At 37.8% G+C, this 24574-nt stretch overlaps 1 protein-coding gene across 1 annotated transcript; it reads left to right on the top strand.

The window, feature by feature from the left end:
- LOC131369157 (uncharacterized) lies at nucleotides 1-24392 on the top strand. Its single transcript, XM_058415623.1, has 8 exons — nucleotides 1-420; nucleotides 2612-2736; nucleotides 4035-4236; nucleotides 20616-20834; nucleotides 20973-21141; nucleotides 21552-21694; nucleotides 22475-22686; nucleotides 23143-24392. The coding sequence occupies exons 1-8, from the start codon at nucleotides 283-285 to the stop codon at nucleotides 23390-23392; spliced, it is 1458 nt and encodes a 485-aa protein (XP_058271606.1). The 5' UTR covers nucleotides 1-282; the 3' UTR covers nucleotides 23393-24392.
- Nucleotides 24393-24574: the final 182 nt, after the last annotated feature.

Genomic DNA, 24574 nt, shown 5'->3' with positions numbered 1-24574 from the left:
AAAATTTCTTCATGACCAAACCACCACAACAAAGCAAAGGACTGGGAAGTGTTGTTAACTCAGTGTGTTAGCAGTGCTGTTTTGTTGACTTTGCTCATCGTTTAGTGAAAGCTCATCGCATTTTCTAACAAAAAGGGCGAGTGTCTTCCTCTTACATGCCAAGAAAAAGATATTTCGAAACCAAGCACCGCAACTTCATAACTTGTTAGCTTAGCCTTTTTTGCTAGCTACAATTGGCTACATTAATCTAGTTTGCTAATAATCAGGTAAATCACACTGAGTATGGCCGAAAACGCGAACAGTGCAGCCGTTCTTCCTCCAGGAGATCCCCATCTAATCAAACTAATCGTGGAACATCTGAAGAGCCGAGGTCTTTTCGACGAGTTCAGAAGGGACTGTCTAGCAGACGTGGACACCAAGGTGAAATTTACCTCACTAGCTAGCTAAATGTGACTAGCTAGCATCAGTGTTACAGAGTGGGGTGTGCTTATGTTTAGCCAGAAAGCGTCACTGGATACTATGGAATTCCACTGGAGACAAAATGTACATCTGGACACGTTTTATGTCCATAATGTGTCTTCTCTGAACGTCTTATTTTAAATGATGTTTAAAGTTCATGATATTTACCTTTACAAAAGAACAAATTATATTATACCTATTTTACAAAGGTAACCAAATACACGTATTTGTATCTGTAAAGGTACTTTTGGTACAGCAGTGGTTCTGTTGACTGTGTGACAATTCAAGAGTGATGTTGAACTCAATGTTGAGGACACTTTAGGTTGTTTTCTGCCCCATGCTCAGTGTAACATATACACTATATTGCCAAAAGTTTTGGGACACCTCTCCAAATCATTGAATTCAGGGGTTAGGCTTGGGCCCTTAGTTCCAGTGAAAGGAACTCTTAATGCTTCAGCATACAGAGACAATTTCATGCTCCCAACTTTGTGGGAACAGTTTGGGGATGACCCCTTCCTGTTCCAACATGACTGCACACCAGTGCGCGAAGCAAGCTCTATAAAGACATGGATGAGCGAGTTTGGTGTGGAGGAACTTCACAGAGTCTTGACCTCAATCCCATAGAACACCTTTGGGATGAATTACAGTGCAGACTGTGAGCCAGACCTTCTCGCCCAACATCAGTGTGTGACCTCACAAATGCGCTTCTAGTGGAATGATCAAAAATTCCCATAAACACTCTTAAACCTTGTGGAAAGCCTTCCCAGAAGAGTTGAAACTGTTATAGCTGCAAAGGGTGGGCCAACTCCATATTACATTCATGTACATGTAAAGGCAGGTGTCCCAAAACTTTTGCCAATATAGTGTACTTTTGAAAATCAGGTGATTTATCTTCTTTAGATTAGTTTCTTGACATGTATGTTCTGATGTATGTAGTAAAGGATGTCAGATTGCATGTCCAGGAATCAGTTTTGGCACTCGATATCTCGAACAGTACTATGAAGTGAGGCTATGAGTTCTAACACCTGTAACACAATTGCTCTTTCAACATTAGCTGTTTAGCAATCACTAGCTTATTATTCAGGTAGAGAATTTGTACAGTATAAATCTGTAATTTTATACCACTGTACAGAGGAGTCCTTTATCACACAGCTGCGTTATTCTGCACTTCTGTTAGTGATTAGATTTATCTACCTAAAACATGTCTAGAAACTAATCTAAAGAAGATAAATCACCTGATGATTTCCAAAAGTACACTGTATTGCCAAATGTTTTGGGACGTCTGCCTTTGCATGCACATGAATTTAATATGGATTTGGCCTGCCCTTTGCAGCTTCATCTTCAACTCTTCTGGGAAGCCTTTCCACAAGGTTTAGGAGAGTGTTTATGGGAATTTTTGATCATTTCACTAGAAGCGCATTTGTGAGGTCAGACACTGATGTTGGACAAGAAGGCCTGGCTCACAGTCTCTGCTCTAATTCATCCCAAAGGTGTTCTATCAGGTTGAGGTCAGGACAATCAAGTTCCTCCACACCAAACTCGCTCATCCATGTCTTTATGGACCTTGCTTTGTGCACTAGTGTGCAGTCATGCTGGAACAGCTAGGGGTCATCCCCAAACTGTTCCCACAAAGTTGGGAGCATGAAATTGTCCAAAATGTCTTGGTATGCTGAAGCATTAAGAGTTCCTTTCACTGGAACTAAGGGGCTGACCCCAACCCCTGAAATCAATGATTTGGAGGGGTGTCCCAAAACTTTTGAGCATGTAGTGTATGTAGCTTATGGAACCTACAACATTAAAGATATATTTAAACATTGTGAGTAGAAGGAAAGACAAATAAAGTACAGATATTTGCCTGTAAAGGATCTTGTCAGGAAAATGTCTGTCAAACATTCATGCATGCCAGTTTGGACTTTATGGAAGCTGCTTGAGCCATTTTTCATTCAAAGATCTTGTAAAGACTGGATTAATAAACACAGAGGATTAGTTGAATCATATGAAACTATTTATTCTATAATAGAATCCAATCAGTTTTCCTCTACTGATCAATCATTAACTTTTAACAACAAAATCCATCTAAGTGCTCTTCTATCGTGAGTCCGAAAAAAAAAAAATCATCATAAATAAACCAATCTCTTTTTTTTTTTTCTAGCCGGCTTATCAGAATTTGCGACAGAAGGTGGACAACTTCGTAGCTAATCACCTGAGCACGCAGGAGTGGAGTCCCTCCATCAACAAGAACCAAGTGCGCAATGGGCTTCGACAGAGCGTAGTACAGTAGGTCAAGAATTAAAGCCCACCTTTACAGTCAGATGTATTATTAGTCTAAATGAAGTGATGTACTGTAGCATACCATACTGTGCTTCACAGTCCAACTAATTAACAATGAAATTTATTGGTAACTATTTCTGTCAAATTGTACTACTAAATTTCTCCATGTAGTTGTTCAAGTCGTACATTTTGTATAGGATAAAGGTTAGAATTGATATAGGAAATCATTTGTAATTATGTCCCATGATTCAGGAGATGTGAACCAAAAACAGAAAATTATTATATCATTCTAAAACAGATTTGAAAGATAAATTTCCAATTACTAAATAATAATTAAATGTGTGAAATGAAAGAATAGGGGGTATAACTTGAATGATTGTTAAACACACTGTCTACCTCAATTCTCAGCAGTCACATGTTATTCAAAGATGGCAATTAAGACTGATTTCCACCAGAAGAACAGGAACATGACCAAAACTATGCATTTAACCTGCTATTAATATTGATGATTTGCTTTCAGAGGACATGTTTCTCTGTTAGCACCAATAATGAGGTTACATTTACTATAAATATGTAGGTTTTTTTGCTCAGGATTTAGCTTATTGCTAACAGCACTACAGATGTGCTGTAAATCACTAATTCAAGATGCACATGTGCAAATTCTGAGGAATTTGATTAATACAATTTTTATAGAGCTGGGAAATATTACAAAAAATGCATCTTATGGATTAAAATTCAATTTTTTTTTCTTCTTACATACACTTCTTGCATAATGCAGTTATGACGAAATGACCCAATTTATTTTAGTTATTCTTTATTTGAATGGACCACCTATGTGGAAAATGTAGATATTAATTATACTGTATATAATTCTGACTGTACCAGTACCACATCTCAAGTGAAATTTCCACCCTTCTTTGCTATGACCTCATTCCTCGCAGTATTGCAGACTTTTCATCTTGGCGGAGTTTAGGCTATAGACGGTATTTATCAAGTTAAGAAGGTTGTTTTATTGCTTTGTATTGTAGCAAAATATATACAACATATGTGAAAATCACCTAGCACTAATTGTTACTTACATAATTGCTCAAATTGTGATTTATTTCCCTTTAAAATTGAAATCATAATTCTCAAATTCAGTAGGAATCATACAGCTCTGCTACAGAAAAAAAAGATCTGCTACACTTTATGTGAAAATAGTACTAGAACACCACCTAAGGGTACAATTAAGTACTGGAGTTTTTTGGTTCAGTGAAATCACCAGTACAGTGTTAAGTGCAGGAGGTTTTTCTCTATTTGCATAGATCCGGAATGTTGGAGTCTGGTGTGGATCGAATTATTACTCAGGTGGTGGATCCAAAGCTGAACCATATTTTCCGTCCACACATTGAGAAAGCTATCCATGACTTCCTGGCCTCAGAGAAAAAAGAAGAAGGAGTGTTGAATTCATCGACTGAGACGGAGCAGCAAGATGCTGCCAGCAACACCAGTACAACAAAGGCACAATAAGGTAAAAGTTTATTTCCATGAAACTCGTATCACACTTTCACATTATCACATCTTTATGGACTTTTCTGTTAATCAACGTAATGTGACCACACACATCATATAACTTGAGTAAAGTGTACTTTTTAATGTGGCTTAGCTGATATTTAGTTAAACCTTGATAACTCACATAATGCTTATTAGATGTTTGTCATTGTTTCAGCTCTATTTCACACAGCTTTTATACTTTAGGTGCTCTGTGATGCCAGTTGTGCTGCTTCTTCAATTGTGCTTCTTATAATGGCCTGGAGCGTCAGGGTCATTGGCTGAGGAATTGCACCCAAACTAGAATTACACTTTGTGGGGGAACCTACTCAGCTGGACAGACCTTGTGTGTTTGCGTATTTAAAACATATGAGATGGAAATGATCTTTGGCCTGTGCACCATGTGTGTGAAAGCATCCATAAAATTAGCATGGGTGAAAGAAGAGTGGAATATTTTGTTTAAATGATGTCATGTAAATAAATAGTTTTTGTGATGAGGAATCTGAACACAATCTGACATTTCACATTTGTGAAATGCTTCCTTTTTCTGCTTATTAGAGGGTATGCAGGGAAGTGCTTCTCCAAATAAATATTACACACTAGGAATTGTCTACATCATTTTATCATGGCTGAAATTCTACATCATAAGTATTTTGGAAGATTCCATTTTGTTGGTGGGAAACACACAAATTAATGACTGGCCCATGGCCTGCTGCTGCATTTATCCAGGATTCCTTACAGTGATGACATGCTGGGGAAGATTCTATTTTTTTCTGCTTCTTCTTCTTCTTCTTTCACAACAGGACATTAAGATTTTTTTTCTTCCACAACTGGACATTAAGCAGACTAAGTGCTTATGAAAGGTCACTGTGTTCTGTCCAGCTCATACAGTACATGGTGTCAAGTGATGGAATCTGTTTGGGAATGAAAGCTTTTAGCCCATTGCAGTGGCAAGGCCTTCCAGGAGAGCGTATGTGTTTTCTTTACAGAAGGGACATAGTGTTCTTCCACTGGGATAAAGGTCTACAAGTCTGTCTTGTTTATATCTTTCACCACCATTCTTCTGAGAATGTAACGCGGCGTAACATTTGTGATACACTTTGGTCTGCAAGATTTGGCACATTTGTCCTCAGCTATACACTTGCTATCGAAATAAATGTTTTCTTCGACTGGTAGGATTGAAGTATATCTTGAGAAGTAAAATTGAAAAAAACTAAATTTAAGGGTTAGTTTTGGGTAGTGGGTATTATATGAGAATTTTTGATATGCCTATATTTTCTTTTGAAGTGAATTCTTTTAAAAAATAAAGTATGTGCTCTTCTTTGTTTAATGTGTTGCTCAAAACAATAAATCGAGATAAATCATGTCGGATCTTTTTCACCTTTTAAGTGATAAGAACTGACTTGTTTTTATAAATATATTTTTGTATGTGTGTGGCTGTGCTCAGAATTAACCAGTTACATACACTTGTCATCAGTGATGTGATTCTGATCCCAGGTAAGAAACAGTAAAGAAGAAAAATGTCTTCCTTCTCAATTTGTACATCTGAGAACTTCCTTCCCAGATGTAAAGCAACACTAAATGACCTACATGAATGGAGAGTACTGGTAGAATGTTAGGGTCTGGTGAGACCTTTTTGGGAATCATTCTAAAAGATATTTTAGGCACAAAAACAAAACTGCTCATCACCCAAAGATCACCACAACCACAGCGAAGCATGGGAAAGCAGCATCATGTTATGGGCCTGCTGCTTTTCAGGTAGGACTGATACCCCTAGTCAAAATTGTGAGACTCAGCATAGCTCCAGTTGTTGGGCAAATTTACCTGCAGGATTTAATTAGACAGCTGTAGGTGAAGGTGAAGTCAAAAAGCCATGGATTACCAGAAGAAAACAATGTTACAAATCAATCAGTGGACCAGACAAGTAAAAAGTATTGGTTAAAAGGATGTGGTTAAAATTTAGATGTGGTTAAAGCTCTGACATGATTTATTGTGGTTTAATTTTATTAATTGTAAAAACTTGAAATTTTAACAGGCATGTGAGGAACTTTTATATCCACAGAATATATTATATGTAGCTTTGGGTGTTATTGTCAACATGAATTCATCAGGCATTAAAAGCTCTTGTTGATGGTTTTAACTATACCACTAATGTTCCATGTATATTTGAGGACACCACCTGCCAATTAAGCCTCAGGGCTCAACATTAGCCTGCCTTTTGTGTTCAGCAGAAAAATGTTCATCAGAATATAAACCAAGCCTGAGCCAGCAATGATCTCAGATTTCCTCCACTGGCTTGGTCGTGTGACTGCTGCCATGTTAAAGATACTTTGTCCCCCCCTTTCCCCATCTGGCGAAACTTGATCTGACCACTAACTGGAGGCTGAGTTGTGGGGACTAGATGGTTGTCTGTGCTCACCAATTGCTGTCAGGGCAGAGATTTATCACCACTAATCATAAATATCTCTCACCTCTTCAAGATGAAGTAAAGTGGAGTTATTTGGAGGTGAAGGAAAAAGTTCCATTATTTGTTAAACCATTTCAGTTCATGGAATGGTTAGGATACCAACATATTAGATGTAATGTGTAATTTCTCATGCACCCAGCTGCTCACATGATATAAAAGAACATGTGATTTATCGGACCAGGCCATCTTCTTCCATTGTTCCATGGTTCAGTGCTGATGCTCACATGTCTATTGCAGGTGCTTTTGGTGGTGGACAGGAGGCACTGTGTGATAGGCAACTGTGTGATAGCCAGCATAAACTTTCCTTGTTTATCCCTCATTGATGACTCTTGGGTGCCCACAACCCTGTTGCCAGGTCACTGTGTTTAGTTTTTTTTCCCTTCAACCACATTTTATAGGTTCTAAGGACTGCCTTCTGGGAACAGCTCACAAGACCTATCATTTTAGAGATGAGGTTGACCACAATTTAACGTTGGTAAAATGTCGCTCAGATCTTTCCATCACCTTCAAGAACTGCTAGTTCACTTGCTGTCACTTGATCCCACTCCATGACAGGTGCCATTGTAATGAGGTAATCAGAGTTTTTAACTGGTTAAGAGCCATAACCAATTAATGTTATGGTGGATTGGTGTATATATGCAGAGGGGCTCAGAAAAGGGAATTTGATTGTGGTGCATGCCCTTGATGTAGCTGCAGGCTTTGCAAGGTAATATATGCAATGATGAAGCATCATGATATGAGGCTCCTTCTCTGAAAATGTATTACACATAAGAAACATGTATGGAGAGATGCACTTAGACATTAGAAGGAGGGAAGAAACAAACCATAGCCAGAAGATGAACATTTCACCAACACAATGTTGCCAAATTCCAGAAGGCCGTTCCTTGTATAGCTGAATTTCTGACTTGAATCCCGTTGAAAGTTCAGGGAATATTTTGTGTCTTTTATACCCTTTGAAAATTGAAGAAAATTTGGCAAGAGAAACATAAAAACACCTGAGTTCACCAACATACAAACACCTGAACATTGTGACAGAGTGATCTGAGTCCTGAACACTAACTGGAAGGCTGTTCCGTAACTGTGGGGCTTTATAAAAGAAAAATCTGCCTCTGCTGTAGTCTTCACTATATAAGGTACCAACAAATAGCCTGCACTTTGTGATCGAAGTAAGCATGGCAGATGGCAGAAAAAAATCACTCAGGTACTGCAGCACAAAACCATTAAGTGTTTTATAGGTCAGGATTTTATAATCAGTGTGGATTTTGACTGGGAGCCAATACAATGTGGATAAAATAGGGGTGATTGTGTCATATCTTCTGGTTCTAGTTAGGACTTTAGCTGCTGCAAACTGGAGCTTGCTTATCCACCTACTAGAACATCCAGACAGCAAGGCATTACTATAATCCAACTGAATGAACTAGTATTTCTGCAATGTGTAGTGCTTTTTGTCTTAGCAATATTTCTGAGATGGAAGAAAACTAAAATATTATAATTACAATATTATATTACAATATTAGCTTCAAATGAAGGGGTCAATAATCACACAAAGGCCATCCAGAGTTACTCCTGAAAAGTTCTTCTTTCCTGTCAGAATCAAGTAGGTGGAGGTTAACAAGTATCAACCTCTCAGCTTCTCTTCTTGATTAAGCTGGTGTCTCTCATCTGGCTTTGATGAAACATAACTGTGTCATGAGCATAACAGTGGAAGTTAATAATGTGTTTATTCGTTTTACCCAGAGGTAGCATATATAAAGAAAAAAAGCTGTGGGCCTAAATAAGAACTTTGAGGAACACCAAACTTTAGGCATAGAGAAGTAACCACTTACATCCACAAATTGATTAGTTATACACCAGCAAGGAAACACAACGCTGATCATTAGTATATACCTATATACTATAGTATATATAAAGCACTGGGTCTCACGCAGGAGTAACTGAGTGAACTTTTTTTTTTTAATGATCCACCATGCCTACTTTGATCAAAAGATGCAGGCATCTGTTGGTAGCAAAGACTACAGCAAGGGGCAGAGTACCCACTCACACTAAGGTTTGTTGACACTGTGGCTAGCCACTTTATGTTTTAGGAAGGCCTCATGTCTGTCACACCTTCTGGCTCTCCCTCTTAATTATGCTGTCATAACTAGTCTTGTCGGAGTCCCAGCTTGCACTCTGTGCATAATGTACATTGTCCTTAACCACCTTGTGACCTAATACCCCCCCCAGGCTACACATGCTACCTTTCTTAGTGATCCTGACTGATTCTTCATGAGTCCCATGTTTGTCCTGCTCACAAATTTTAAACAGGATGATCAGTGTAAATTGTTATTTTGTTTAAAGAATTCATTGTTTCATTTAGTACTGCCACTAAGAAGCTACATAAGATATTTACTTGTTTCCCAGAACACAAAGAAATAACAATTACATTGCCCCCTGGTTCTTAATGTATCAAGCTGCCTTCTTGAGCACCAGTGAATGTTTGCGCCTTTTGTAATCGTTGCGTACGAGGGCCTCCGTTGTCTCCGTTGATAAAGAAATTTTTTTTACAACAGTTAAAACCTGCATTGTAAAATAAGTGGAGTTATCCAGCACTTTTTGGCCTATGATATGCAGCAATTAAAACCTCCTGTCCTTAGAGAGCTTTGCTAATGTAGTGTGAAATTGTATGTTCAGGGCATCGCAGGGGGGAGGGGGTCAAGGGAAGTCTCAGCTGACATTACATTTGTCTTCTGGACATTTATAAATCACCAGAGTAATTATTTGAATGGGGATAGGGGAAAAAATCACACTGAAACGCAGCTGCAGGTCACTTGTGTGCAGCTCAAGCCACAACAATTAAATCCACATTCCTCAGCAAAGCCTTCTTGCATCTGTTGAGTTTAATTGCTCCTCTTTTTTTTCTTTTACACCCAATAGTGGAGGAGATTCATTACATTCAGTGGCTAGCTGAGATTAGCTGCATGCATGCCAGATGTGCAAAGGCCCAAGTGCATTGTTTGACCCGGCTAAGCAAAGGTACTTTCCATTCCATGTAATCCTAGTAACAGAGGTGCCTTTGTGTCAAATAGAGCTGCCAATTGCCAAGCAGAGCTATTGCTCATGTTGCCCTAGTATTTGGACCGATATCATATTTAAACTGCAGAACAGTTACAGTTATTGGCAAATTCATCTAATGTTTCTCTTTATTAGATTATTGTATGTTTACTAGATATATTCTTAAACAAATATTAGATTATCAAGTCTTTTTCTTGTTTTCTTTCTCTTTTTTTCAGTTAATCTCATTTCAATTTTGTTTCCATTTACAAAATGTTTTTTATTCTATTGCCCAATAGGCTTAATTGTCTTATATTTGTTGTATAATAATCTCACAATGAGAAATGTTAGATAACTTTTGCTAAGATAGAATTGTATAAGAAGGAATTTCAATGAAAGGTTTTGCAAAGTAATGTCCCAGTCCAACCATCTTTGATGCAATACTATTGTCAGATATCAAAACTGCTAGCAGTTGAATTACCAAGTCGATTCTCTGGTAGAGTAGGTAGAGTAGCAGCTTAAAGACACTAGGCATGGGCATTTTCATCATTTCAAAAGCTTGAATGATGAACATGGCAATTGAAAGGATGTGGGATAAAGTATGTGGGGTTTGTGGAGTTTTTCAGCAAAAAAATTTTCTTACAACCATATTCATATGTGGCAGATACACAATAGGAATTCCTATTAACTTTGTTAAAGGTTTGGAGAGAGCAAGGATCACTTGTATATCAGAAATATTGATCTTTTCTAGATTTGTTAAAACATATAAATGACCTTCACACCTTGGGTTAAAAATAGGGTTAAAAATAGGGTTTACTGACTGAATATACAGATTTTCTGCAGCTATTTCTATAAGTCAGGTGAATCATGTTGAAAGATCAGTCTTCAAACTCCTGAAATAAATTCAACTGTTAAAAAACATGCTGATGATGTGCATGGTCAGAAAACTGACAGAGTTGAAGTGCTGGATGCATTACAAGGGATGCCAGGCTATGGAGGTACACTATATTGCCAAAGGTATTCGCTCACCCATCCAAATAATCAGAATCAGGTGTTCCAATCACTTCCATGGCCACAGGTGTATAAAATCAAGCACCTAGGCATGCAGACTGTTTTTACAAACATTTGTGAAAGAATGGGTCGCTCTCAGGAGCTCAGTGAATTCCAGCGTGGAACTGTGATAGGATGCCACCTGTGCAACAAATCCAGTCGTGAAATTTCCTCGCCCCTAAATATTCCACAGTCAACTGTCAGCTGTATTATAAGAACGTGGAAGTGTTTGGGAACGACAGCAACTCAGCCACGAAGTGGTAGGCCACGTAAACTGACGGAGCGGGGTCAGCAGATGCTGAGGCGCATAGTGCGAAGAGGTCGCCAACTTTCTGCAGAGTCAATCGCTACAGACCTCCAAACTTCATGTGGCCTTCAGATTAGCTCAAGAACAGTGCGCAGAGAGCTTCATGGAATGGGTTTCCATGGCCGAGCAGCTGCATCCAAGCCATACATCACCAAGTGCAATGCAAAGTGTCGGATGCAGTGGTGTAAAGCACGCCGCCACTGGACTCTAGAGCAGTGGAGACGCGTTCTCTCGAATCGCGCTTCTCCATCTGGCAATCTGATGGACGAGTCTGGGTTTGGCGGTTGCCAGGAGAACGGTACTTGTCTGACTGCATTGTGCCAAGTGTAAAGTTTGGTGGAGGGGGGATTATGGTGTGGGGTTGTTTTTCAGGAGCTGGGCTCGGCCCCTTAGTTCCAGTGAAAGGAACTCAGAATGCTTCAGCATACCAAGACATTTTGGACAATTCCATGCTCCCAACTTTGTGGGAACAGTTTGGAGCTGGCCCCTTCCTCTTCCAACATGACTGTGCACCAGTGCACAAAGCAAGGTCCATAAAGACATGGATGACAGAGTCTGGTGTGGATGAACTTGACTGGCCTGCACAGAGTCCTGACCTCAACCCGATAGAACACCTTTGGGATGAATTAGAGCGGAGACTGAGAGCCAGGCCTTCTCGTCCAACATCAGTGTGTGACCTCACAAATGCGCTTCTGGAAGAATGGTCAAAAATTCCCATAAACACACTCCTAAACCTTGTGGACAGCCTTCCCAGAAGAGTTGAAGCTGTTATAGCTGCAAAGGGTGGACCGACGTCATATTGAACCCTATGGATTAGGAATGGGATGTCACTTAAGTTCATATGCGAGTCAAGGCAGGTGAGCGAATACTTTTGGCAATATAGTGTATGTGGCTTGTTATGAAGGTAGTGTCTAATAGTTCATACTTGATAATCAACTCATTTCTGAAACTCAGAAAGTGATTTTTTTTTCCCTCCCTTACCTCACTAGGTATATTCATGCATCCTTTTCCTGACTGATTTTGAATCTTTAAAGACGTTTAACGTGTTTTAAATGTTTTAAACTATATTTAGGTTTATATATTTAAATATCATCTATTAAAAGCTCCTTGCATTTCACTTGGATTTGGATGTTTTGTTTAGTTTTTGATGAAACATTTACCTGTATACAGAACATGTAGTGTTCTAATAACTGCCAGGAAAATATGTGTTGATAATGTCATGACAAACAGGGCATTGGGTGATTTGACCTTAAGCAGAAATCCTGGATTCAACCATATGGTCACTCCAGAGTCATATGACCACCAACATATGTTGCTGAACTTATCTCCCAAATCATTTAACTGGAGTGATCAGTCGCGAAACATGAAAAAGTTTTCAGGTACCCATTTCAAGACAAAGTCCTGCATAGATTCATACAGAAGGCCCCAAAGAACTCCAGCATTGGGGAAAGGTCCAAAAATGAGATGAACACCATTCTCAGAACAGCTTCCACGTATTTGTTTAGGGAAAGAACTGGCTCAATCCTGTCAAGCTGGGCAAAAACCACTGTTGTTTTTCTGAACGCCAAAAAAGTTGAATAAAATTCCTAGTTTTTCTACCACACTTCTTCCATATTTCTACCAGACTTCTTTCCAAGAGGTAACAATTTTTTGGGAGAGACAGAAAACCTGGCCACTCAGATACTACCAGGAGTCTAAGGGGGTGCTTTGTGTCTAAGGCAAGACAGACAAGCCACTTTTAGGCTTTCTAACATGAAACAAGCTTGTGGTGACCTTGTGTTGTGCAAGATGTCAGCTTGGCCATGCTTGTTTTGTGATTCTGAAATTCTGTGTACTCTTGTCTAGGGTCTTTATGGTGAGCTCATCATGCACTCATACGTCACTGTGTGATTCTGTTGTAATGTATCTGAATGTTTCACAACACTCCTTGTAGCTAGGATGAATGAAAAAATAGTCATTGTCAACTGACTGTCAATAAGTCAGATCAGTGAGATCAGTTTGTTAATAATGTTTTTTTAATGACAATTTGCATCATAATTATGTTATGTTAATTATGTTAGAAAGGTTTATCATACCTGCAGCATTATGACAAGAGTAATAGAAATGAACTGTCAAAATTGTTAATATGTAAAACATTTGCAGTGATATTTGAGTGATCACAATATTTTTAAAGTTATTTCACATAATTAGATCAGGCATGATTTAGAGCTGTGACACACTCACCATTTTACTCTGACCATGACACAAAGATTTGACTGGAAATATAGTCACTGGTATTATATAAATGTTATCATTATATTCTAATATGTCTAGCATGTTTTGCATGCACAGGCTTGCTCTGTTCAATGTAATAAACACTCATCTTTAATGTTAAAACCACTAACAGGTGGTGTAAATAACATCTCATTACGATGGCACCTGTCAAGAAATGGGATATATTAAGCAGCGAGGGAACAGTCCGTTTTCGAAATTGACATTGACATGTTGTACAGCAGGAAAACTGGGTAAATGTAAGGATCTGAGCAATTTCGACAAGGGCCAACTTGTGATGGATAGATGACTGGGTCAGAGCATCTCAAAAATTGTGCAAGGAAAGACAACCAGTGAACTAGAGATCATAGGATCATAGACACTCGAAGCTCAATGCTGCTCATGGGGAATAAACACTATCTGAATCCATAGAAGAACTATTGAGGAACAAATTAATGAAAAAAGTTAATCCTGGCAGTAATAGAAAGATGGTGCATTAAAACTTGCTGTGCATAGGGCTGTGCAGCCACAGACTGGTCAGAGTGCCCATTCTGACCCCTTATCCACCATCAAAGTGCCTACAGTGGTCATGTGAGCATCAGAACAATGGAAGATGGTGGCCTTGTCACGTTTTTATTTACATCATGTGGATGGCCAAGTGAGTGTGCACCACATGATACACAATATAAGGTAGGTGGATTTAATGCTATTGCTGACGTGTATATTTTTATCATTTTTATCATAGTACAAAGACAACAACACAGTCTCAAAAATATTAAACCTGCAATGCATCCAAGCCAAAGACCAAAGATTTACTTTTGCCATTGCCACTCAGATATTATTTTTTAGGACCATACCACAGACAGAAAAATGCATATGGTCATTTTTAATGAGGAGAGAAGGTAACGATGTTTGGTAGAAAAGGTAGAAAAGAAAAATATTTGCACATCAACCTACTCTATCAGTTATAGCTATTATAATTTTTTTTTTAATCAAATCAGTGTTCATCTTCTTTTTAACCTTTCTATCCTTTTTCTATCCTGTTATATCCTTTTCTATCCTATTATATCCTTTTCTATCCTATTATAATGGTAATTTTAAGGCATCATTTTTCTTTTAAGATGTCTCGCAATGCAGTCATGCAATACATGTTTACCACAGCAGTTGCAGCCATAACAAGGTATAGTACAAGAGTTCATGGATACAGGTATTTGTAAGAACATGTTTGCTGGACAGGGGTCACATGTCAATCAGCTAGCGACTAGGTCATTTAGGTTTACACTGAAAGGTTATGTAAATCCTCATGGGTTGGTTTGTGGGGGTGGGATAACAGAGATAGCATAAAAATGTTCTAGGGAACTGCCTGAGTCAGGCTACTATGTGAGACTACACCAAAACATCTCCTGGCTAGAGGCTACAGTGGCCCATAGGTTTTCCACTCATCCTGAACATTGCTCCGGCACAGAGTCTGTTCTGCCTCTTAAGGTTGTGTATGATCTACAAGATCTGTAAAATCACCACATGCACCTAAAAAGATCTGACTGAGATGTGCTGATGGGTGGCAAGCTAACTAACCTAGCAAGATACTGAACCCCAGACAGCATTTGGCTAAGTTAGCTAACCAGCTAACATTATACTTTATTCTATCTTTATACACTGTTGATAATCGAGATGATATTCACTCAGCATAGATCATTTGGCATAATTGTTCAAAAATGTATTCCTAAGATTTAGCTATTTTAATTTAGTTGTATCAAATGTAGGTTATGTTTGTCATTTTTTAAAGTAATTACTCAACTGTTCTTACTTTAAATGAACATATACTCTTGAATAATTTTGTTGACCGCTAATTTTACTTTTACTCAAGGGAAATATTATTTCATCAGCAACTCTCAGACTTCACAGCAACACTGTCACTGATTAGTTGATTGAGTATCTGTTTTGTTGGCTACATTTTACAAATTTTGAATAATTTTAGTACTTTGCGTTATTCTGTTGTGTGGATGGTATCTGATTTCTTCAGTTTTTCTACAGCGCATCGTTATCGAAAAACATGATCAGACATGACTGGGCAGACTGACTGCTCTTACCACCTAATGTTACTTACTTAATGTTACTATAATATTATAATGGCTTCTTTACCATGATTTCTTGAAGAAGATGTTTTAACAGAAACATATCATTCATCATTTTCTGTCAGTTGCTAGAATCTAGTCAATGTTAACCATACATTAAAACTGAATGAATCACGATCACAGAGTGCAAATACATTTTATAAACAGCTTATTGATCAATCTTACTTATAATTAAACACAGACTTACAATAACAATGCAAGGTGGTAGATAAGATACAGGCAGGTGTCAAATAAAAGGAAATACCAGCATAAAGTGTTTCATCTTAAATGTGCCTTGGTATAAACTCTTGGTATAACTGTACTAGAGGAATAAGCACTCTTCTCTGATTTAGTGTCAGTGGGTTGCGATCTGCTTACAAAGTCCAGGGCTTATGATGTACATTATTTTTATGCTCACCAAACCATTCAGTGACCCCTTATGACCTCAAGATTGGAGCACTTTCACCCTGGTACTGCAGATCTGCTGTGATGCTTCCCTCTAAAGCTGTTTTTAAGCCAAATTCTAAACCTATTTCCATTTTTACTTAAAATATCTTCTGGGGGAAAATAGTTATTAAACAGTCCAGCTGTTCTAGCTTATCAAGTTATCAAGTTTATTCAAATGATGGCACATCAAGTGCAAAGTTGTCTAATTGATGACACTGGGTCATTAGACAGGATGAGAACTAACATCTGTCAAGAAAGTGCATCAGTCAAAAGATGGTGCTCTATAAGAATGTTGGACATTTTATACCCTGTTTAGTATTTTAAGAGATAGTGGCACATAATAACAATTCCAATGTTTTTGTTCATTAAAAAAAACGTTTGCCCAAATGTTATTGGCACTAATGTTATTTGATCTTTAAAACTGTCTAAATTGTAGCTCAAGTTCCAAAGAATTGTCTTTTCAATTTAACTATTATTAGTAGACCTGATCAGATGCACATAAAGTTTTCCTTTCAGTGCATCAGCTGATGTTGTTCAAATTATACAAACACAATAGACAACACAGAGAAAATTATGACAAATATTTAGCATATATATACTGCTTAACCGGAATGTATATCATTCAGTCACTCAGAGGTTGGGGAAGACAAAAACTGCACACAGTATTCAAATCACCAAAACTCACTGCAAAATAAACTAGCTTATAAAGCACCACATGGAGTATTTATTAACGTTATATGGAATAAAATAATCTGTGACAAAAAAGTAAATATAAAGAGAATAATGTTCACTAATTTGTTGTAGATAATGTAGCCCAATCTTTAATGCTCTTTATATTTATAGAGATCTATTATATATATATATATATATATATATATATATATATATATATATATATATATATATATATATATATATATATATATATATATATATATATATATACATATATACATATATATATGAATCAGGTGTTCCAATCACTTCCATGGCCACAGGTGTATAAAATCAAGCACCTAGGCATGCAGACTGTTTTTACAAACATTTGTGAAAGAATGAGTCGCTCTCAGGAGCTCAGTGAATTCCAGCGTGGAACTGTGATAGGATGCCACCTGTGCAACAAATCCAGTTGTGAAATTTCCTCGCTCCTAAATATTCCACAGTCAACTGTCAGCTGTATTATAAGAACGTGGAAGTGTTTGGGAACGACAGCAACTCAGCCACGAAGTGGTAGGCCACGTAAACTGACGGAGCGGGGTCAGCGGATGCTGAGGCGCATAGTGCGAAGAGGTCGCCAACTTTCTGCAGAGTCAATCGCTACAGACCTCCAAACTTCATGAGGCCTTCAGTTTAGCTCAAGAACAGTGCGCAGAGAGCTTCATGGAATGGGTTTCCATGGCCGAGCAGCTGCATCCAAGCCATACATCACCAAGTGCAATGCAAAGTGTCGGATGCAGTGGTGTAAAGCACGCCGCCACTGGACTCTAGAGCAGTGGAGATGCATTCTCTGGAGTGACGAATCGCGCTTCTCCATCTGGCAATCTGATGGACGAGTCTGGGTTTGGCGGTTGCCAGGAGAATGTACTTGTCTGACTGCATTGTGCCAAGTGTAAAGTTTGGTGGAGGGGGGATTATGGTGTGGGGTTGTTTTTCAGGAGCTGGGCTTGGCCCCTTAGTTCCAGTGAAAGGAACTCTGAATGCTTCAGCATACCAAGACATTTTGGACAATTCCATGCTCCCAACTTTGTGAGAACAGTTTGGAGCTGGCCCCTTCCTCTTCCAACATGACTGTGCACCAGTGCACAAAGCAAGGTCCATAAAGACATGGATGACAGAGTCTGGTGTGGATGAACTTGACTGGCCTGCACAGAGTCCTGACCTCAACCCGATAGAACACCTTTGGGATGAATTAGAGCGGAGACTGAGAGCCAGGCCTTCTCGTCCAACATCAGTGTGTGACCTCACAAATGCGCTTCTGGAAGAATGGTCAAAAATTCCCATAAACACACTCCTAAACCTTGTGGACAGCCTTCCCAGAAGAGTTGAAGCTGTTATAGCTGCAAAGGGTGAACCGATGTCATATTGAACCCTATGGATTAGGAATGGGATGTCACTTAAGTTCATATGCGAGTCAAGGCAGGTGAGCGAATACTTTTGGCAATATAGTGTGTGTATATATATATATATATATATATATATATATATATATATATATATATATAGTGATCTATTAGCCACCAAGACTACACCATAGAAACACTTAGAGAAAAGATTCCATTTCTAGCACTTGTTACATTTCATAAAAAGGCTGAAGTTTTAAGGAGAATATGACTAGACATAATGAGTACTTGAATGACTTCTCCATTTGCCCTCAGTAGCAGACAGTGCTTCACTTACAGAGCTCAAACTTGTAAACACTTTAATATTATCTTAACTAAACACATGGGGGAGTGTGCAGAGGCCCTGGGTTATTGATGAGGACAGTTTGTCATTACTCATCCATTTGTGGTGAAAAGATTTGTGATTTGAACAGAACTTGTTCTCGAGAAACTCTCTGACTCATCAAACTTTCAGACTTGGTGTGTGGGGAAACACTGCAGTTCCACAGAACACAATAGTTTACTTCAAAACAGGTCTAGGACAGTTTTCCACGGGTGTGTGATATGGCCAGTTACCCCTGCCTTATGATAAATGATAAATACACACTGATACAAAACTAAGAGCTATAATGGATGAGTTAGCAAATGCTTTAAGACTCCACAATCAAAGAACAAAATTGCACTACCTAATTGCCTATTTAGTGGAACTGACTCTTAATAAACAGGAAATATACACCACCCTCACTAATTTAGCAATGATTAATGGTTTTCCGAATAGATTGTTGCCTTTTAATTTATTTTATTTTACCACAACTGGGAATAAGGCATAGAATTGCAAGACTCGTTAAAGTAAGCTTACTGGTATCTTAAATCAGATGTCTTTACAAGCATAATCAGATTAAGGTTCATTTTTATTGTGATGTACAGTACTCTTTAGCCAGAAACAATGACCAGAGATTAACAGTGATTTTGAACAGACTGTTGTATCAAAATATCTTTCTGCCAACATTTGGAGGTGATTAAATATTTATATACTCACATACATACGTTCTATCATTTGTATTCACTAATTTATCTTCTAGATCTTACTTTATAAACTGGGTGAATGAAAATGAATTTTCTAGTTCATTGCAGGGCATCACACATGTTCATACACACCAAGGTCATAACAACTAATTCTCTTTTTAATTTTCAATAATTCCTTTATCCTGCTAAGGGTTTTTGTGGAGCTGGTGGGCACAAGGCAGTGCAATGCATCACACACTCATTCATAGCAACAAATTCAAGTATGCAATTTAAACATTTAAGTAAATAATGTAAAAAAGGACAAAGAAACATACAAGACACTAAAGATGTGGTTATGTGTTTGTGAATTTTTATTTTTCCTCATTAGAATATGGATAATTAATGCCATTAATGTTTATAATCTAATTGCTATTCATTTCGCTGTCATTTTGTCAACTTTTATTTGTATCACTATTAGTAAAAATACATCTTTCATAAATACAGTACCAATGTGGGACATTTTGATTAGAATTCACCATAAAGAATTTGATCCTTTATTATTATTATTATCCTGTCCCATGCTTTTCAGACCTATGTAGTCTACTAATTTAAGTAGTAATAAACAACAACATTTCACCGTAAAAAAATAATAATAATCCAGTATACAATTAGATTATAGGTAAACATTGACAGGAAAATTTATAGGTGTCCTCTAGGTTCTTCTGTTTCTTCCAAACATTGAATAAAAACAGTGTTCTAAAAACATCTTCTAAAAACAGTGAATAAGGATAAGCTAAATTGCCCCAGTTATATATATATATATATATATATATATATATATATATATATATATATATATATATATATGTGTGTGTGTGTGTGTGTGTGTGTGTGTGTGTGTGTGTGTGTGTTTGTGTGTTGCCCTGCTTCAAATCGCATGTTCCGAGGATCTAGTTTAAACCTGATCAGAATAAAGCACTTACTGAATGTTTGTTTTATGCCCAGTCATTCATTTCATTTCTACTTTACTTAAAAAGTAAAATTGAATAAAGAGTCTAGATTTCATTTTGCTTGTGATAGTGCTGTAGTACAGAATAGTGAAGTAAGGATGAGAGAGAAGTAGAGACAAAAGATCCAAAACCAAAAAAGGGTGGGGGTTATACATAGTCTAATTATCTTTTTGACTCCTATTTATTGTCTATAGTCACAGTTTGCAGAACTACATTTTCACATCAACTACCCTTCTAGGGTTTTTTTTTCCCTTTCTTAATACTTTATTGGAAATATTTCAAAATAAATGACACTTGTCAGCAGTACATATAATCACTACAGAGGTTCATGAACAGATACAAATGACAAAAAAATAGTCAGCTGTATGTACACTCTCACAAGCCTCAAAAACACCATATTTACAGTCACATCACTAGTTTTTCAATGAAAAAAAGAAAATATTCAATTGAATGATACAAAGTTTCAAATATATCCATGATTAGGACTAGTTTTAAAAAGTTTTCTAACATTTTTACTGTCTGTCTGTAAATACATCCTCAGCAAGTATGTCACACTGGTTAATGGTCATTGTCCAGCTTTTCCAGATTTTCCAGTTAACAGCGCGCTTTGGCTACATCCCGCAACGCCACCCTGGTAACTATAGTAACCCCTGGTGGCGCATTGATATAGGTCTCCTAATGAATAGGGCAGTGTGCGGTGTGGCACGTAACTCCCGCGCTTGTGATAGGCCAGCTGGGAGACTGACCGCACCTGCTCGTCTCTTTCCTCAAACACTGGAGTTTGAAGGGGACACAGTGAGCATCATCCTCTCTGCAGCTCCACGTTTACGCCTCTGTCTAATGCAGCATTTCATTATTCTCCTTTAAGCTGCTTCTTACGGTTATGCTCCTGGAATCCCAAGGCGCAGTGAAAGAAAGCTTCTGCATTTTTAGACAGTTTTATTAGCACTGCTAGACATGTATGTGAAAGTGGCTGTAGTAGTGCTGGTGTTGATTGTACAGCGCAGAGTGGACGCTTCGGAGTCCGCAGATATTTATGACACCTCCTCCCAGGAGAGGCCTCTTCACGCTCAGAAAAGACGGTTATCCCTGCAGGATACAGGTAAGACTAACTAAAATAACTTTCTATATATAAGTTTTCTGTGTTTATGCCCATGCTCGTGTAGCCTATTCAGTGTAGACTACTTAACAGCCAAAAGCGCATAAGTACAGCTGTCCAAAACTATCCTTTTTTCCTGTGATTGTGTCTTACATTTTTTTTAGGCAAAACTTACTCTGAGATTGTTGTGGTGCTTTAGCTGAAGCTCTTAAAGTCAGAAGGAGATGCTGGAATAACAGTCTGTGTAAAGCACAACTTTACGCACAAAACTCAAAACAGACTCAAAAAATTTCTAAATTCCGACCCTTCTTTTAGGCTTATATCAATATATATATATATATATATAAAGGTAGGTTAAAATATAATATATATTCGTTTGTATATGTATAAGTGCGCTCCTGCGTGTTTTGTAGCGGAGATCCAGCAGTGTTTGCTGAGCGCTGGAGATGTCGGCTGCGGTACCTTCGAGTGCTTTACTAACAACTCCTGCGAGGTTCGCGGACTGCACGACATTTGCATGAGCTTCCTGCACAACGCCGGCAAATTCGACTCTCAGGTAAGAAGCACACTCAACACCAGTAACTGCACTGATCATGAATAGACTAGGGTAAGAAGCCACTTTGTCACCAGGGTTTCTCAAACACAGCTGCAGCTTTTGCATAATACCTTCTTTTATATAACGCAACTTAGTGTAACTGTCGTTTGGGATAAAAATATATTATTCATTCATCTTCAGTAACCAATATATCCTGTATATATAACCAATATAACCTCCATTGGTCACCAGTTCATCAGTCCACCAGAATTAATAACAGTGAAGGCACTATCATTTAGACCTAATAAGAGAAAGTAATGAATGTGGACAGACAGACAGACAGACAGACAGACAGATAGATAGATAGATAGATAGATAGATAGATAGATAGATAGATAGATAGATAGATAGATAGATAGATAGATAGATAGACTTTAACAATGATTAAGAAATTAGCAAAATAGAGGATACTAAATCATTGAATACTGTACACCTTTCTTCACATTGTGCATGGCAGTAACACCAGTGGTGACAATCCCTAATAAATAACTTTTGGGTTTTTTTTTAACTCACTAGAAACACAGGTCCACATATATTGAATTTGGGATGGACTAGATGTCATGGGAGTTTATGTCCAAGTCCAGAGTCCAGCACAGTTTGCTGATTTCCATGCTCTTAAACACTACGTCTGTTACTAGTAGAATCACAGCAAGTAATCAGTTTCAGGAGTCGGATTTTTGCTCTGCATTAGGTACGATCCCCCCTAAGATGTGAATGTCAACATTGTAGTATTTGCTGCAGGGCAAATCATTCATCAAGGATGCACTGAAGTGCATGGCACATGGGTTACGTCACAAGTTCAGCTGTGTCAGTCGCAAGTGTGTTTCTGTGAAGGAGATGGTGTTTCAGCTGCAGCGTGAGTGCTACAACAAACACAACCTCTGCTCAGTGGTCAGGGAGAACACCAACGTCATGATGGAGATGATCCACTTCCAGGATCTGTTCCCCAGAGGGTATGTGGTCTACTTTTATAGCAAGTGGTTAATTAGTGTCTTAAATTTGTGAGGGCCAGTACACTATGCATTCAAGGGTTTTTAATGTTTTAATTGAGAACTTCAGAATCATCTAAGGCATATTAATTATGTTAACTGATGCTTCACTTACACACTCTTAAGGTGGTAATGCTAATTATGTTTTTATTAAATATGAAAAGTTAAAAAAAATTATTATTATTATTATTGCAACAATAGTTCTTAATTCTCTGCTGAAACAGTGCTGCATTACTGTCATGTAAATGATTAATTGTCTTTTTGAGTCAGAATCATTACAAATAAATACTTTTAGTTCTCGGCTTTTGAATATCTAGTGGAGGTGACTGGACTTGTATTGTTTGTTCAAATAACTTCATTGAAAACAAATCATTTCTAGTTCATGAAGTTATCCCTTATCTCTCTCTCTGATACCTTCAGGCCTCATGTGGAGCTGGTGAACATCCTCCTGGGCTGTGGTGAGGAGGTGCGTCTCGCCATTACCCGCCGTATTCATGCGCAGTGTGAGCAGAACTGGGGTGCCCTGTGTGCCAGCCTGAGCCTCTGCCTGCCAGATCACACCAAGATCCAGACTGTGCCTACTCTCACTCCTGTTCCTTCTATCAGCAGCGCCAACTTCCTGCCTCGTGCTAAGCCTCCTCTGTCACAGCCCGATAGACAGCAGGTTTAGATACTTTGCAAAGAAAACGAGGGCCTTTCTCAGCCTTCAGTGCCTCGATTGCACCATAATGCAACACATGTTGAGGCCAACAATCTCAAGCAGGTTTGTTAAAGAAAATTAAAGGAGCTAACAAAGTGTGCATGCAGCAGTGTGTGCATAAAGGTATCATCTACAGTATCGTTACTACCACAGTGGGATTGTGTGTATACACTGCATCTGAGTGTTAGGATAGTGTGTGACAGTTCCAGCTGATTTAATACAAAATTGGAGTCTTTCCATGTTTCCCTTTAACAGACTGGAAATAGTTTGCTGTCTGCAGAACACAGAAGTTACAAATGACACAACCTCCACTCTTTCAGTACATTATGAGAGAAAATTGATGGTGCTTTTTCTCAGGAGCACAGGATGCTGAATAGTTGATTTAGTTTTGGTACAGTCCTTACTCTATCATGCCAAAGTCGAATCATCATTACAGACACTGAATATATTATTTTTGGGTAAAGCAGAGTGTCAAGTGTGATTCTATGCTGGTGATATGGTAGAAAAATTAGGATTTGTGACTATGACATCTACTGAAATTGAAGAACTAATATCTAGCCACTTAATGCAGCTAATTAAATGAAATCATTCATGAATATGTTGACAGGGACACAGCTTTCATTTCATTTGAATGTTTCTGGACTATGATGTGTGTGTGTGTATACTGACAAACATTTTTGCTACTATATGTGTGTGTGTGTGATATATATCAAGTTAAGATTATGTATTTTTATGAAACTACATAAAATGTATTTTTAAAATGTAAATGGTTTAACGTGTCAAATAACCAGAAGCAGTATTTAAAACTACAGTAATATTCGGTACCTACCTCAAACTTTTATCATTTAATTATCAAGGCAATTTATTAAATGTAGAGGTCAGTTCTCTTTAAATGTTTTTTTTTTATTTATTTCTATTCAAATGTTATGCATGACTTTTTTTTCTGTACCATCATTTGTCAGGTACAACAGTACCAAGTATTATATTGTATTAATGTATTTTCTATACAACTTGTATTATTTATACAGTTATGTATTGTTGTGACAAATATTTAAAAAAAAATTTCATACATTTTGGTACATCATGAAAAAAATCCATTATATCCACAAAGTTTTCTCCCCCATAAAATAAATATTATTTCTCTATAAATTG

This window comes from Hemibagrus wyckioides, linkage group LG18, assembly GCF_019097595.1.
Source record: "Hemibagrus wyckioides isolate EC202008001 linkage group LG18, SWU_Hwy_1.0, whole genome shotgun sequence".
Lineage (NCBI taxonomy): Eukaryota > Metazoa > Chordata > Actinopteri > Siluriformes > Bagridae > Hemibagrus > Hemibagrus wyckioides.
The sequence above is the reverse complement of the archived record's forward strand: the minus strand, read 5'-3'. Positions and strand labels throughout refer to the sequence as shown.